The sequence below is a fragment of the Rhinolophus sinicus genome, chromosome 14 (assembly GCF_057876585.1).
Source record: "Rhinolophus sinicus isolate RSI-liver-muscle chromosome 14, RSI-T2T, whole genome shotgun sequence".
Lineage (NCBI taxonomy): Eukaryota > Metazoa > Chordata > Mammalia > Chiroptera > Rhinolophidae > Rhinolophus > Rhinolophus sinicus.
In genome coordinates, this window is record NC_142514.1 from 158,202,855 (window position 1) to 158,219,858 (window position 17,004).

The 17,004-nt window shown below is 32.7% G+C and overlaps 1 protein-coding gene across 2 annotated transcripts in view; it reads left to right on the plus strand.

Moving 5' to 3' along the window:
• The first annotated feature begins 5,097 nt into the window (after positions 1-5,097).
• Positions 5,098-17,004, plus strand: part of LUZP2 (leucine zipper protein 2) — a 463,398-nt gene continuing 451,491 nt past the window's right edge. Inside the window, exons 1-2 of one of the 2 annotated variants that reach the window (XM_074336147.2) lie at positions 5,098-5,144; positions 15,820-15,906. In XM_074336147.2, the coding sequence (XP_074192248.2) occupies positions 15,874-15,906 (33 nt within the window). In that variant the 5' untranslated portion in view covers positions 5,098-5,144; positions 15,820-15,873. Of the gene's footprint in view, positions 5,145-15,819; positions 15,907-17,004 lie in introns of those variants that run through there. The other variant, XM_074336145.2, reaches the window with a different exon arrangement.

A 17,004-nucleotide genomic window follows, 5' to 3' on the forward strand; every position in this document is an offset into this window, starting at 1 on the left:
CTGTCAACTAGTGACATCCAAGGACCCAGTTTCCTTCTGTAGCTGCCCCTGCCTTTTCAAGTGTCAGTTTGCCCCCTGCGTTTCCATTAATGACTAACATCTGCTCTGGAAACAACGTGCTTCTCTTTTTAGATTCAGAGAAATTGCAAGAATCTGTTCCTCAAATATCAAATGAAAATCCATGGCTTTAACCATGACTGAAAAGCCTGGGTGGCTATACCTGAGCCAGTCATTGTGAGTGTTGATTGACATGAGCCAGGGTTCTAAACTCTTAACTGAAATACTAACAATAGCAAAGGAGATGGGACTTTGTTTTTTGGATCCCAATGCCTGTAGCTAGCAATATATTCAGTCCCAGCAACCATTATGTTTGCTATAAAGTGAGGGAGAGTAGGTGAGTGGTAGTTCAACATACCCAAAAGTACGAATGATAAATGGTGGGCACAGTTTTTTGTTGAATTAATTAATTGATTAAATAAGGCCATTCTACTCTTGCTAGTTGATAGCATTATACACAAAACTCTTCACTATTTGACTTCTATGTCCTCATCTTTAAAAGGAACAGAGTAACTTCTTTAAAGAGTTCTTATGAGAATTGAAAAAGATAATACATGTAAATTTTTTTTTATCAATTGAAAGAAGCTATTTTTGAAATAAAAATGTTTAAAATATCAGAAACCATTCTGTAAAGAATTTGCAGTACAACAAAACTTTAAATTTTGTTAAAATTTAAATATTCCTATATCAGATAATCTTATCTTTTAATCACAGAATGTTTAAATCTGAGCAATTCAAAGCCAATGCAATAAAAGTGTACAAAATGTACAAATTTGAGATAAATTTTTCTCCCTAAGTGGCAATTTCTGTTTTCTAACCAGAGCATTTCTGTTTTCTCACCAGAATGTTTTTGTTTTTTTTTCAAATAATTCAAAAAATTATATATTTGTGGAAAGAACTGCACTTTTCTTTTTGGTTAGAAATAAATAATTGTAAAGAAGCACATAATGATCAAATAGATAATTGCTGTAGAAAAACATTTATAGAAACTTGTATACAATGAGATGACTTACTTTTTTTCAAGTATTCCATTGCATCTTTCTTTTTGGGGGGTGGGATAATTTTCTTTAATTTCTAAATTACAGATCTTGACCAAAAATTGGGGAAACAAATCCTCAAAGTTTTATCTCAGAGAGTAGGTTAATCATTATCATAAATCACCTCTTTTAAAGCAGTTTAATCCTTAAGTGAAGGGTTAGTTAAGGGTAATTCTTATCTAAAGGGTAATATCGCCCAAAATAGATGAAAAGAGATAAGATAAAATGAGATTTACCTTCACATACATACATTTCATATATATACAACGGGTGCGAAAAAAATGTGTACACATTTAAGAAAGGAAAAAACTGTATTAAAATTGTAATACTCAATGTATACTGATAAAAAATGAATACAAGTCATGTGTATACATTTTTTTGGCACCCTGGTGTGTGCCTGTGTGTGCGTATGTGTGTGTGTATATATATACATGCACACACAGGCACACACATACACATATGTTTTAACTCATATATATATATATAATATATATATATGAGTTAAAATATATACAAGTTAATATGTATATGTTTGAGTTTCATATTTGAGTGTGTATATACATCTACATACATAGAGTTAATAATCAATCAATCTTCAGCAAGTAAATAATCTTGTAGTCTTACCTTTTAAGAATTCTGTTTTAGTTCAATCTGCCCTTTTAGAATTAATTTAAAAAATAAGAATAAAGTTGCGCTGCATATGAATCATAATACTTTAGAGCAAATAGGCAATTTATTAGCTTGCTTATGCAGATAAATTTTCCTAAACCCAAATGCAAACACACAAGAATACATTGAATATACAATATTTAAAAGCACACTCACTTCCACTTCTCATAAGTAGAATCCTAACTTTAATTTCACAATAACACTGATTATCAGTAACTTTGACAATAAACTTGATGAGTTCCTGGTACAATCAGAAAGCTTGATTAACCAGAGAGCGAGGAAGGGTTTTTTCCCTTTGGCCCATGACGATGACTGAGGTGTTTGAAGCCACTAAATATAACAAGAAAAACAAGCTTTAAGAGTCCAGGAAACAACAATAAATGAAGCTTAAGACATTAAATGCATAGACACTCATAGCTTGGGAAGTCAATATGTTTGTTTTTTTAAAGTGAAAAGTGTTTTAAACATCGGGTATGCAATGAAGGAAACATAACTGCATTACTGAGAGCCCTCTATCAGGCATGACCATTAAGTCATTGAATCATAAAGAAAAGGTTTAAATCCCAGCCTAACATTTGCTAGCTATATGAATTGGGCAATTTACTACTGAAACTACGAGCATTTCTGTTTTCTCACCTGAAAATGAAAAATAGAAACCTCTTGGGTTGTTATGAACATTATAGGATGTAACATATATAAATAATCTCCTAATTTGAGACTTTGAATATTATAGGTACTTACATAAATAATAAAGGTTTATGTTAGATTAAAAAAAGTACAAGTAGCAGAGTATCATTTTGCCGAATGGTCAGAATGTTTTTTTAAAGCAAATGACAAAGAGAAAGACCTTGGGATATCTATATTTGAAAGTACTTTTCTTTAGTATCTGGAAAACCAATTATATATATGTATTATATATATAATATATATGTATATATTATATATATAATGCACACATATATAATATATTGTGTACATATTATATAGTATATATGATACATAAACTTCAACATGCATCAAGACTCCATGCAGTTATAGGAGATTTGAAAAGTGGTAAGAGGAAAAAAAAATACTTCCTTCAAGGAGCTCATAGTCAAATCCATAAGCTCATTTTTTTTAACATAATATTCTAATTCAAGATATCACTATAATAGAGCTATTAGGTTAGGGAAAATTAATTTTGACTGAACTATTTGGTATAAAAATGCTTTTCCTAGCACTTAACCAGGCAGTTGGTGATATTTTTTGTTAAAACTCCTGTACTGAAGATGGTCTGTTCTGTTTACATGGGGAATCAATAAAGGAGGGCCAGTGTGTTCTAAACAGTTATAAAAGTTTCATTCATCTTATTCTTTAATGAGGGTTGTTTGTGGTACCTTTGACTGCATGCTCTAGTCAAAGGGGGAAAAAGTACTAAAATACAGAAGATAGTGTGTAGGTCTGGTGAATCCTGGCACTATTCAAGTCTCATTTATGTTACAATAAATTACTAGAGCTACGTCTGCTTTGAACATTCCCCATGTAGCTCTTAACGACATGATGAGGCATCTTATGCTGGTGCTAACACAAATTCGAAATTGTTGTTTGATGTTCAATGAAGTTGCAGCACTTTTATTTTATTCCAAAACTATAAAATGTTGATGTTTCAGAAGCCAAATGTTATGATTTTTAAAATGAGTGTGTGTTTTAAAATAAAACTAAATAACTGTCAAAAAAAACTAGGTAATAATTGGAGTGCTATACAGTACCAGAACGTATGAGCGTTGATGTTTTTTCCTACATTTTACCATGAAGTGCATTTCTAAAATTTATGATTATTGAATCCTTTATTTCCCTCACTTTCAGCCATGTATGGCCTTGGACAAATATCAGTCTCTGTTCTGTGTCTCCGTTACTCATGTGTATGGGGTAACTGTTGCCCTGATTTCCTCCTGAAAGTTTTGTAGAAATCAGATTAGTCTTGGCATTAAAGTAAGGTCTTCTATTCCAGTGGTTGTGCTCTTTTGATCTTGAATTGCTGCAGAAGGTTATCCTGGCGATTAGGTGGAATGTGGCCCAGTAAGCCAGACCGATCCAATGTCACAAAACTTTTCACCAATAATTTCTTCCAGAAGTTTAAAAGTTTTATTTATCATTTTTGGGTTATGTAAATATTTGAATGTATCTATGAGTAATGTGAGTGAGAGATCTAATGTTACTTTATGTTCTATATTGACAAGTAATTTTACTATCACTATTTACTAGACTGAATCCTTTCCTGCTGATTTGCATGAATAATACTACTGCTTTTATATACACGTTTCCTTACACAAACAGGTTTTTTTCTGGGCTCCCTCTTCAGTTTCATTATTTAATTTGTATATCCTTGTGCCTACATCACACCATTTCAACTATTCTAGCTTTATTATAGTTTTGAATATCAATAGATAAGTCCTTTTTCTCTCTTCTTTAATATTGCTTTGGCTATTCCTGGATGTTTGCACTCTTATGAATGCGAAGAGCAACTGGGTGGGAATTTTAATTTGAATTGTATTGAACTGTGGAATAATTTGGAGAAACTGGCCTCTTTGCAACATTGAATCAACACATATATGAACATTTTTATATCTCAGTATTTGTTCAGATCTTTTATGTTCGCTGTTCATATTGTATATTTTTTCCTAGTAAAGTCCTTTTTAAATTTTTCTTTACAAGGACACATTTGTTTCTTGGATAATAAATAATAGCATGTAGTTCAACACTTTATTTTGGATTTTGCCACAAATTATATTTTTCACGTTGACATTTTTTTTTTTTTTACTTTTTAGTAACAATAACTTATTTACTTTGAGATTTTGGCTAATGTTAATGTATGTCAGAAATTGCTGACATTAAATCATGACATTTAATTTTTTTCTTCTTGAAGTATTTTAAATAGATATCTACAGATGGTAGAATAGCAATATAAAATATAAAAGACAAGCAATACAAAGTGTTTCCCTACTATATTGTTTTACAATGTAGGTTTTGTTATTATTCAAAGCTGGTGAGGCTTTGTATACAAGATAATACTGACATTGAAATGAAAAGGTGAAAAGGTGAGGCCATTTCACTCCGTGGGGAAGGACCAGGGTTTGCCAGGAGGCAAAAGAAGTGAGGGGAAAAAATGGACAAGAGGCTTTAATCTGGCTTCAATAGAAAGGAATAGGAGAGGCAGGATAAACAGATTTAGGATTGGCTAGTTTGAATGTCAGGGAGTCTGGGGCAAGTGGGGTTGTCCTGAACTGCCTGGTATTTGTCCTTAGAGCAGTGAAATAGTGTCCAGAGTCTAAGAGTCTGATGAAGTAGATGGTTGGCTTGGGCTCTGGAATGGTTGGTTTGCATATGAAAGGACTGCTACTGGTGAGTCTTTTAGTATCTCTAGGAATTGGCTAGCTCTGGGACAGAAGGGCAGTCTCTCCAGAGTCTGCAAGGCTCCAGATGTCAAAGCATCAGAAATACATAAAATAAAAGGGCATGATTAATGCTCTATCTCCTTTCTCTAATCACACAGGTCTCTTTGGCTTTTTTTTGTTTGTTTCTTTTCTGATTTGTTTTTGTTGTTGCTGTTGGTTGTTTCTTTTTTAAATTAAATTTATTGGGGTGACAATGGTTAGTAAGTTTCAAGTGTACAATTTTATAATACATCTCTATATATCACATTGTGTGCTCACCACCCAGAGTCGGTTCTCTTTCCATCACCATATATTTGACTCCTTTTACCCTCTTCTACCACACTCCTCTCCCTCCCAACCCTGGTAACCACTAAACTTTTGTCTATGTCTATGTATGAGTTTTTGTCTCTTTATTTGTTTGTCTTGTTCCTTTTTTTGCTTTCAGTTTTATATCCCACATATGAGTGAAGCCATATGGTTCTTGCCATTTTCTGTGTGACTTACTTCACTTAGCATAATAATCTCAAAATCCATCCATGTTGTCACAAATGGCAGTATTTCATCTTTTCTTATGATTGAGTAGTATTTCATTGTGTATATATACCACATCTTTATCCAATCATCTATCGAAGGATACTTTGTTTCCATGTCTTGGCTACCATAAATACTGCTTTAATGAACAATGGATTAGGTGTATGTTCACAGGTCAATGTTTTCAGGTTTTTGGGGGTAGATACCCAGGAGAGGGATTGTTGGGTCATACGGTAATTCTTAATTTTTTGAGGAACCTCCATACTGTTTTCCATAGTGTCTGTACCAATCTACATTCTCACTAACAGTGAATGAGGGTCCCTTTTATGCCACAGTCTTTCCAACACTTGTTATTATTTGTCTTGTTATAATAGCCATTCTAGCAGGTGGCTTTGATTTGCATTTCCCTAATAGCTAGTTAAGTTGAGCATTTTTTCATATATCCATACAGGTCTCTTTCATGGAGCAAACAGTTATATGTGAATAATTATGTGTTCAGAGACAATCTATATATTTTCAAATACATGTAATTATGCATTTTTTGCACAAAGAATTTCATATTGTATGCTGTACTGTAATGCAGTTTGCATTCAGTTAACATACACAAAAGATATTTTCATATCAGTGCATCTAATTTTTCTTTCATTCATTTTACCAGTTAGTTCTGCAGAATTCCATTAGATTGATGTATTATGATACTTGACCATTCTTCTTGCAGAAGGGCAGTTAGTCTGTTTCAGCCTTTTGCTACCACAAGTAATACTGCAATGAATATGCTTATTCATATGTAATTAACAATGTACAATTATTTATAAGAATAGAAAAAAAATGCTGAATTAAAGTGTCATGCACTTAGAATTATGAGACAATACATATTGACAAATTTTTCTCCATAGAAATCATATTAATTTACACTACCACCAATAATGTTTGAGAAAGCGTGTTTCCCTCACTCTCAAGGTCACTAACAAAGTATTTATCAATTTTTTTTATCTTGAGATAAATCATATTTTGTGTGCATACATAAGAATATATATATAAAACACACTTATGCACATCTTAATACAGTGATATATTTGATGATATTTTATTTAAGATATTTGTAATTATGCTTAAAATATTTGCCTATAAGAGTCCTTTCACATATTTTCCTTCTATGGTTTTGATATCAACGCCCTACTAGTTTTATAATATACTTTTAGAAATCTTCCCTCTCTTTACATTTTTTGAATATGTAATAGAAATTTTATGTTTCTTGAATATATGTTAGAACTTGCCTTAAAAATTGTTGTGGCTTGTTTCTTTAATATATAAGTCAGGATTCATGACTCTCATCCGTGATTTTTGTCTCTTTTTTTTTTTTTTTTTTTTTTTGAATTCTGCTTGTGGTATAACTTTACGGACTTTTAATGCTGCTGAAAGTAAAAGTTTATAGTACCAGAGTAATCATTTTATTTCATTCACAAATAAAGAAGAAAATGGTGCCCAAATTAGAGAAATGACTTACCCAAGAATAAATGAGTTATAATTCTCTTAATAAACAAACCTACAATCGTTCAATTTTGTGTGTGTGCACAGGCACACACACACACACACACAAAATGCCACTAAAGATCTTCTAATGGCATTAAATGTAAAGAACTAAGTATGTTGTTCTTGGAGACTTCTTTGATTTATTTTCCTTTTTGTTGATTTGTTGGTCTCTGCGAGATAGATGTTGTACTTGGAGTAGCCTGGCTCTGTCAGAAATATAATACAAGATACCAAAGAACACAACATGTCACAAGTTAGCTTATTCTTGCTAACACATTAAGTTTATAAACCTTTACTAGCTAGGTTTGGTCACTGACCTTATCCTATCCCATAAGGACTCAAGAGGAGGAACACCAACCCCCCAGTCATGGAATGTATTCCTCATTTCAACCTATTTTTCTCCTAGGCTTGAGTTCTTGATTTTGTTTTTAGGTGAGTAAATAAAGCCTCTTCTACAGATGATTGAGAGCAGGAATGACTGATGCCATTCTTTATATTAACACACCCTTCCGAAGTGAAATGGCCTCCTTTCCAGTACAGGTTCATTAACATAGTAATTATTTAACCCAACAAAATTTTCACAGACCTTACAAAATATTTTATACAATACAAAACAAAGTTGTCCCAGTCATCAAGTTTCACAAATTGAAACCCAAAAAAAAAAAAAAAAAAAAAAAAAGTGTTTTAATGAAAATTTTGAAATATCAGCATTTGCACTCCTGTTATCTATTAGAAATAGTATGGTACCATAAGGGTGTAAAATACTTTGTTTTGATTTTTTTGTTGTTCCATTTTTTACAAGTAAGGAAGTGAGACTTCTAGAGGTTTACAGAAGTGCCACTTAGTGAAAGACTGAATTTTTTACCCTCTATCCAGGCATTTTGAGTTCACCACAGTTGCATTGTTACTATTGAGATTTTCCCCACAGGTAAGGAAGGGTGCTTCGCTGCATTTATAATCAAACCTCGGCAGAGAAAATTCTTCCTCTGACAGTTCCGTTATGAATATTACCTCTATACAAAGTCGAAAGAATAGTGAGGATACATCAGACATAATTAAGCTCTATATTTGAATACCTTCACTTTTCATGACTCATTCCAGAGCATGACACTATATTTGTGCAAAGTTAATAGATACAGATTCATATTTAATGTGATGTGTCATCGTTTATTTATTTTTTTGATGCTGAAATTATTTTCCGTAGACAGTGTGAATTCAGCAAGATATAAAAAACAACCTCTGTCCTTCCTTTGGAATTTCAGTGGACTAATGTGTGGTTAAACAGTGAGTTAATTATGTAAAGGATGCCAGAGTTCATTAAAGAATGTTGCTAGTGCGGAAAGTAAAAGAAGAAAAAGAGTTACAACAGTGACAATCAAACACTCACTTGGTTTGACTTTAAGTTGAGTTTAAGAAAAGTTTGTCAACTAAATGCTGCCTTTATGAGAGGACATTTTTCCACCTACAATCATTTTAAGATGCCAAATTTCAAGGGTTATCTGGAGGCTCCATTTAAGGGACAACTATTGTATACCCAAATTGGTTAATTGCACCCATTAATACTCAAAAAATATAATTATATCATACACAAAGGAGGAAACTGAAAATGTGTCCTCATCAATTTCTCCTAGGACCTACTTCATTGGAAATGACATTATTGTTATTTTAATAAATGGGAATTAGAATTTTTTTTTCTTCTTCCCCCTTTCCAGCAGTACAAAGATTTTATTTTGCAAACTTTACGACTAAGAGGAACCACTTGGTTCCAACTTCAGTACCAAGGGATACCACTTCAGTGACTTTTAACAATGAAGAATTAGCTACACTAGAATGAGTGAAAATATCTTAAGCTGTTCAGACTCAGTGAGCCATGAAGCCAAATGTGCTGCCACTTTGCTACCAGATTACAAAAATGTCTGCTTTTTTTTTTTCAGTTTCTTTCAAAAGTTGTCCTACTTTTCCTAGTCAATGAATTCGTGTTTGTAAATTATTTAATAGTTCAAATAACTGAAAGCAAGTATTAAAAATGATGCACAATTTCTTATTTAAACTCTGCATGTATCGTAAAATAGTGTAATTATTTTGAACTGAAAGATAGCTTTATAATCATTCAGCCCAAATCCCTTGCTTTACAGAAACAGAAACAGAAACTGAGGCTTGGAGACAGAAAGGGACTTACCCATAGTCAAACAAGTGGAACCTACAATCCTACTAAGTACTGCTGTATCCTGTTCCCTGACCATATAGGTGCTTTAATTCCCTCTATAGTTCTGCCATGCACTTGCATATACTTAGAATGTACCCTGTCCCTTCCCCCAGAGCGTTATAATATAGAGCATTTCAAATGTCCTTTTAAAGGAAGTTTCCTTAACCTCCTTTTAATTCTAGTAGGATATGATCCCTTCTTCTATAGTCCCATAACCCTTTGTTCTTTAACCTTCTGGATCTAAGATCAATTCACTTTTACTGTCGTTATTTGTTTACTCGTCTTAACTTTTTTTCACCCTCCTTAGGCTGTAAGTTCCTTGAGGGCAAACGATTATTATTATTATTATCTTTGATATTCTCTAATACACCTAATAGAGTATCTGATATTTGAAACAATAAACAAACATATTTTGGGGGGTTTAAATCTGCAGCACTATTTTAAAAACAGGTCTCTAACTTCTGACTCAAAGCAATGTAATGTGTTTTCCTACTGTATTGCATAGTAGGAAACACCACCAAACACGTTAAACCAGCAAGGGAGATTTTATTCATGACTATTGCAAAAGAGGAGAGATACTAAACTCAATTCCTCCCTTGAAACAAAAGACAGGGTAGTTTTTAAGCACTGGAAAGAGCTAGTGGAAAAGTACAATATTAGTGAGGATTTTGGTAAGAGTGATTCAGCCATCTGTATTTCTAAGTAGCTCTTATCTAACTTTGGTTCCTACAGAGACTGGGAGATAGGGGTTCTATTTTTATTTATTTTTTTTTTATGATTACATTTCAACAAAATAACTCCCAAGTCCTTAAGAAAGGCATTCTTGGATTATAATTGGCAAGAGTCTGGAAGAAGATTTACAAAGGGGAAGAGAAAGAATTTACAACCACAAGTTTTCTAAAGTAAATGCTATAAAAAAAAAAGAGGGGCTGGTGGAGTGGGGGTCTGTGGTCTATAGTCAGGAAGAAACCTGTCTAAAGTTTAGTTAAGCTGAAGAGAACATTAAGGCCATCTTGGTGACCATCTAGTGTGCTATAGTTCCTGTTATACTGTATTATTTATGGTGCAAGTAACAGAAAACTCATGTCAAAATGGCTTAATTAGTGACATTTTATTACTTCATATAACTGGAAGTTCCAAGGCACTGTGATTCCAGGGTTGGCTAATTGAGCAGCTTAAGGAGGTCACTAAAGACTTCCAGTATTCTACTCTGGTATGCCCCTCATGGCTAAGTCCTCCTTAAGGTAACAAAATTAGAACTAAATATTCTTACAGTGACAACAAATATATACCAGATCAAAGGAGCCTCTTAATCAGCTTCTAGGAAAGATCCTTTTGCATTTCATTGGATGGAATTTCAACTCATGCTCCTTCCTAATATGAAACCAGAAAGATGCATCATAATTCCTAGACCAGGTTAGCACTATCAGGATTTACTCCTGAATTCATTGATGAAACAGTGGATTTCAAAAAATGATTTGTGTTTTGTAAGAAAGAAAGTATCAATTATTATTGGGTAAACAACCAACTACGTCTGGTGAAGACAGAAGCTATTAAGAGCTAAAACTTCTTTATTGTGGTATTCACATTTCACAACCATTAAATAATTGAATTAGAAGAATATAGAGAATGAATGCTATAAACAGCATTAAAATGTATCTTCCCATATTTACCAGTCTTTCAGATATATGTCAAGTAATAATCTAATTTCTACTTCTGATGACAGTCCAGGCAATTAGGACTCATACAGCTACCCTCCCCAGTAACCACATACCTTTCCTTCCCGTGCCTCCTTTTTATAATTTTGCTGTGTACATACGCATCTGTATAGATTATATACAATTATTTTGCATGAATCAAGTTTTGTATAGATGGAATATCATATGACACGTTTTTTTGCAGTTTGCTTCATTTTCTCAAATTTCATTTTCTAAAACCATAGATCAGTAATCCCTAAAATATGATTGACATACAAAAAAGCTGTACAGGGCAGTCAGATTGGCTCAGTTGTTTAGAGTGAGAGCTCTGAACGACAAGGTTGCTGGTTCAATTCCTGCATGGGATGGTGGGCGGTGCCCCCTTCAATTAAAGATTGAAAAGGTCAACTGGACTTGGAGCTGAGCTGTGCCCTCCACAACTAGATTGAAGGACTTGGGTTGGAGCTTGAAGGATGGGCCCTGGAGAAACACACTGTTCCCCAATATTCCCCAATAAAAAATTACAAAAACAAAACTGTACATATTTACTACATACACTTTGATGAGTTTGAAGATAAGTACACACCCATAAAACTGTCACCATATATAATCACAAACTTATTACCACTTCTGAAAGTTTCCTCCCTTCCTCTTTTGTTTTAAGAATATTTAACATAAGATCTATTCTCTTATCAAATTTGTAAGTGTACGATATTGTTAACTATATGTATTATGCTGTAGAGTGGATCTCTAGGATGTACTTGTCTTGCCTAAATGAAACTATGTACCCTCTGATCAGCATTTATATAGTTTAAAATCTGCCTCTTTTTAATTGTTGTAGATGATCATATCATGTCAAGTCCTTTGGTGAATACAGTATATATACTATAAAATAGCTTCACCCAATCTATAGCTTGCCTTTTATTTTTTAATGGCATTTCAAAAATTGAATTTAATATTTTTATCACCTAATTTATTATGATTTTCTTTAAGTTAGTGTTTTCTAATCTTGTTTAAGAAGCTTTGTCAGCAAGCAAATTTTGAAGCTATTTTATTTTGTATTCTAAAAGTTGTTTTTTTGTTAATAACCTACCTTTGGCATTTAGGATTAGATTTACAATTCCTTTATTATTAATTTTTGTCTATGACATTGTATTACTTTTCTGTGACTGATATAACATCATGTCACAAATTTAGTGGCTTAAAATATACAAAGTAATTATTTTACAGCTCTATAGGTCAGAAGTCTGACTGCAGTCTCCCTGGACTAAAAACAAGGTACCAGCAGGGCTATATTCCTTTCTCGAGGCTCCAGGGGAGAATCTATTACCTTGCCTTTTCCAGCTTCTAAATTCTATCCTCATTTATCAGCTCATGACCACCTTCCATCTTCAAAGACAGCCAAGGCAAGTTGAGTCCTCCACATATTACATCATTCTGAACTCTTCTCTCTCCTCCACTTTTAAAGACCTTGGTGATTACATTAGGTCCACTCAGATACTATGGGATGATCTCTCTATGTTAAGGTCAGATGATTAACAATCTTAATTTCATCTGCAACTTTAATACCCTTTTGCCCTATCACGTAACATATTCACAGTTTCCAGGGATTATAATATGGGCATCTTTGGGGGGGTGTTGCTTATTTACCTCTCATAGTTACAAAGTAGAGTTTAAGTTTTATGGGTGTTTTTTTTTCCATGTTGGTAATGAATTGACCCAATGTCACTTATGAAAGATGTACTGCATTGTAAGACTATCAAAAATTCGGTGTTTGGTTATTTTTCCAAAACTTTTTTGTTCCTTCTGTTCTTGCATTGACACCATGTTGTCTTAATTCCTTCTCTCTTTTTAATAACTATTGGTATATGATAATTCTGTAGCTAAATTATTTTATTTCATAACCGCCTTGGTTTATTTGGGTCTTTTGAATAATTAGAAATATGTCAGAATGACTTTATCACTTTCCAAAAATTGATAGGATCTTCATTTGGATTACATTAAATTTGGGAGAAAACTGACATCTTTGTAATATTTATTTACATATTTAGATAATCTATACATTCCTTCAATAAATTTTTTTAAGTGTAGAGTCTTATAAGGTTTTGTGAGTTTATTCAAAGATACTTGATGCTTTAGGATGCTATTTTAAATTATATCTTTGGTTTTCAAACTTTATTTTCTATTTGTTGCTGATACATGAAATACAATAGATTTTTCTATACTGACCATTTATGAGTGACCTTGTTATATTCATTTATCAATATGAATAACTTCTCTGTACACAGCCAAAAAAAAAATATATATATATATCCTGCTCTGCTTTTAAGAAGTTTTTAGCTTAACTTTGTTGGCCTTTTACCCCAGGAAACATGAGAATTAAACAAATGTTATAACTGAGCATGTGAGAAGGCAATCAATTCTCTAATATTTTCACCAAAAGTTCTGCTAAATAGCCTGTCTCTCACCAGCTTTCCTTTGCCCAGGTATAGCCTGGACTCAGCCTCCTGTCCAAACCCCGAAACAACAAATAGTCCCAGGGGATAATTGGCCTCAAAAGGTCAGCTGACCTCTGTTGCATGTCCCTCTGTGGAATCTTAGCTCTTAATATTTCTACTTACCGTGTTTCCCCGAAAATAAGACGTAACCAGACAATCAGCTTTAATGCATCTTTTGGAGCAAAAATTAATATAAGACCCAGTATTATATATTGTATTGTATTGTATTGTATTGTATTGTATTGTATTGTATTGTATTGTATTGTATTGTATTGTATTGTATTGTATTGTATTATATTATATCTGGTCTTACATTATAGTAAAATAAGACCAGTCTTTTATTAATTTTTGCTCCAAAAGACGCATTAAAGCTGATGATCCGGCTAAGTCTTATTTTCAGGGAAACACAGTAGTATTTCAGCAACTATCTGATGCTTTTAAACAGAAGAATCTTGTATTTTACCTGACTTTTCTAGTTGTTTATGGGCTGATCAGCCTCCTATGTTAGACTGGATATTGCATGTTGAATTTTATCAAATTATTTATATAAATGTACCGAAGAGTATGTGGTTTTCCTTCCTTAAACTAGATTTCTAATGTTATAATATATTTTGTTACCTTCATAAACCAATTTTTATTAGTATTAGTATTTTTAATAAAAATTAGTATTATTTTTTAATAAAATTTGAGTATTATTTCATTTCTTCTACATTTTTTGTTTACTTTTTACTTATTTGTTTAATTTGTCAATTTTCAGTTTTTCTTTGTTTCAAATATAAATATTCATATTTATACATTTAACTATACTTACCATTTTAGGCACACCACACAGTATAAAATAGAGTATTTTAATTATCTGCAGTGTTAAATATTTTAATATATGTTAATATTTATTGTAAATCCTTTTTTTGAATCATGAGGTATTTAGGAGAATGTTTATAATTTGACAAGTATATGAGTATTTTAGGTATGATATTAATATTGAATCTTAATATAATTAAATCATGGTATAAAAACATGACCTAAAGAATACAAACTCTTTGAAGTTGATTGAAATTTGCTTTTGATCTAATATTCTGTACATTGTTAAAAATATTCCTTGCGTGCTTGAGAAGAATATACACTTTAAATTTGGTGTGTGTGTGTGTGTGTGTGTGTGTGTGTATGTGTGTATCCAGTTCAACTTTGCAAACAACTGTTATTTAAATCTCCTATATCCTACTGTTTGTTATTATTGCAGGTTGATTATTTTTTTCTTTCTCATATATTTTCTTTTTAAATTTTAGTTTGTGAGTTCATGTTCATTGTGGCTTTAACTATTAATCCTGTAAGTGTATGTTCTGTCCTGAGCATTTGTCTTTCCACACAAATGTTGGACTGGCTTCTACCAGAACCCAAAGGGGTACTGTCAACCTGGTCTCAGATTTTTATTATTCTTTTTTTTTATATAAGATTGCATTTTGTCTCTTTTTCTCTGCAACAAATTACCTTCAATCTTAGAAACTTAAAACAAAAAAATATATATTTATTATAAATTATTGTAACATTTATAACTTTTGAGACACCTGGTCTTTGTTGTGTTTCAGGAATTCTGGAGTCGCTTAACTTGGTAGTTCTGGCTCAGAATTTCTCATGAGGTTACAGTCAAAGTATCAGCCAGAATTCAGTTATCTGAAGACTTGAGTGGGGCTGAAGGACCCAATTCCAAGATTGCTTACTGATATGGCTGTTAGCAGAAGGCCTCAAATTCTAGCTTGTTGTTGGCAGGGTATTTCAACTTGTTTGTATGTACATCTCCATAAGTTTGTTTGATGTATTCACACAACATGACAGGAGATTCCCCTGCAATGAATAACTCAAAAGAGAGAGAAAAATGAAGAAGCTACAATAGTCTCAAAAGTCACATGTTGCACTTCTGCCATATTCTGTTTGTTATGAATGATTCATTAAGTCCAGCCCCATGTTAGAGGGGGCAATTAACTCCACGTTCTGAAGGAAGACATAGTCCATAATTTGTGCCCATATTTTTAAACCATGGCAACATTTTTATAGAATTGCTTGAGATATAAATTAACTACTGATGACTAATCAGGGAAAGTATTGTTTAATATTTGGAAAGGGAAATATTTTTTTCTTACTCAACTTCAAGGCTCAATTTGTCTTTTTCTCCCTCTTTAGAGTTGTGTTTGGTTAGTTTGCCCTTTTCATTGAGACCTTCAGCGATGAAGCTACATGAAGGCGATGTCACTTCAAAATCTCCTATACGTAAGTCCAAAATCATGACTTTTTGTCTCTATTAGACATTAAAACTGAAGCCATTTGGTCACTAAGATTTCCATATGGGTTTTGGCCACCCAGTGCACTATTGTTCTGTGCTTTATCCTCTTCTTTGATTTTAGCCCCTGGGGATTTCTCTTGCTTTCTTGAAAACACACAGTAAACTTATAAATATGTATGTTTACTATACATTATCTCGAATTTTTAGGAATTTTGTTTAAGAGGTGTTACAGGATAATCACTCTACTTCACTCTGAGGAGAGATTTATAGTGCAGACATGCACTAAACCTCAATTGGAGTACCAGGTAGACAGATCCATAGTAAGCTTTGGCTATCCCTTTGGTAGTAATTTTCACTGACCAATTCCATCTGTCCATTTTGTCCAAGATCCACACATTTTTTTCTCTCCTATCAATTCTTCTGTCTTTGGTGATGCATCTAACTCTTTTGCTGGCTTCACACTTTCTAAAGGTGGCTGATAATCAAGAAGTTGTTATCCCATTTTGTATTTACAAAAGATTTCAACTTATGTTTTTTATCAAGCCTTGTTTCTTCCTAAGAGTAATTCTGGTAAAAGCTGTTAATATATTTTGCTTTATATAAGTCTATGAATTTTAGCTATCTATCTTTCTAGTATATTTCTGACAATAAAATGTTAACTACTTTTGTCACCATTTAGCAAAATCATTTTAACTCATCAATATTTAATATATTCTTAATGTTCACAAAGCATTAATTTCACTGGAGAAAAAAAAAGATGGAAATCTAGTTCTACCTTCACAGAGCTAAAATTATAAACATTGAAAAAACGATTGGTGACACATGCATGTATTAAATATGTGCATGAATTGCTTTAGGTGATAATAATGAGAAGAATGCATATTTTTTACATAAATTAGAGGAGAGGGAGAATTAATAGAGAGTGCTTTGCAGAGATGGACTTTGAGCTGGGCCTTGAATGATGAAAAGAAGTTCTTCAGCTGAAACTGTGAGGTGGTAGTGGGAAGGAGGGTAGTGTGAAAAGATGTGCAAAGGAAAAGACAATGAAAAGATGGAGAGGAAGAGTCTTAGGAAGATAAATAAGG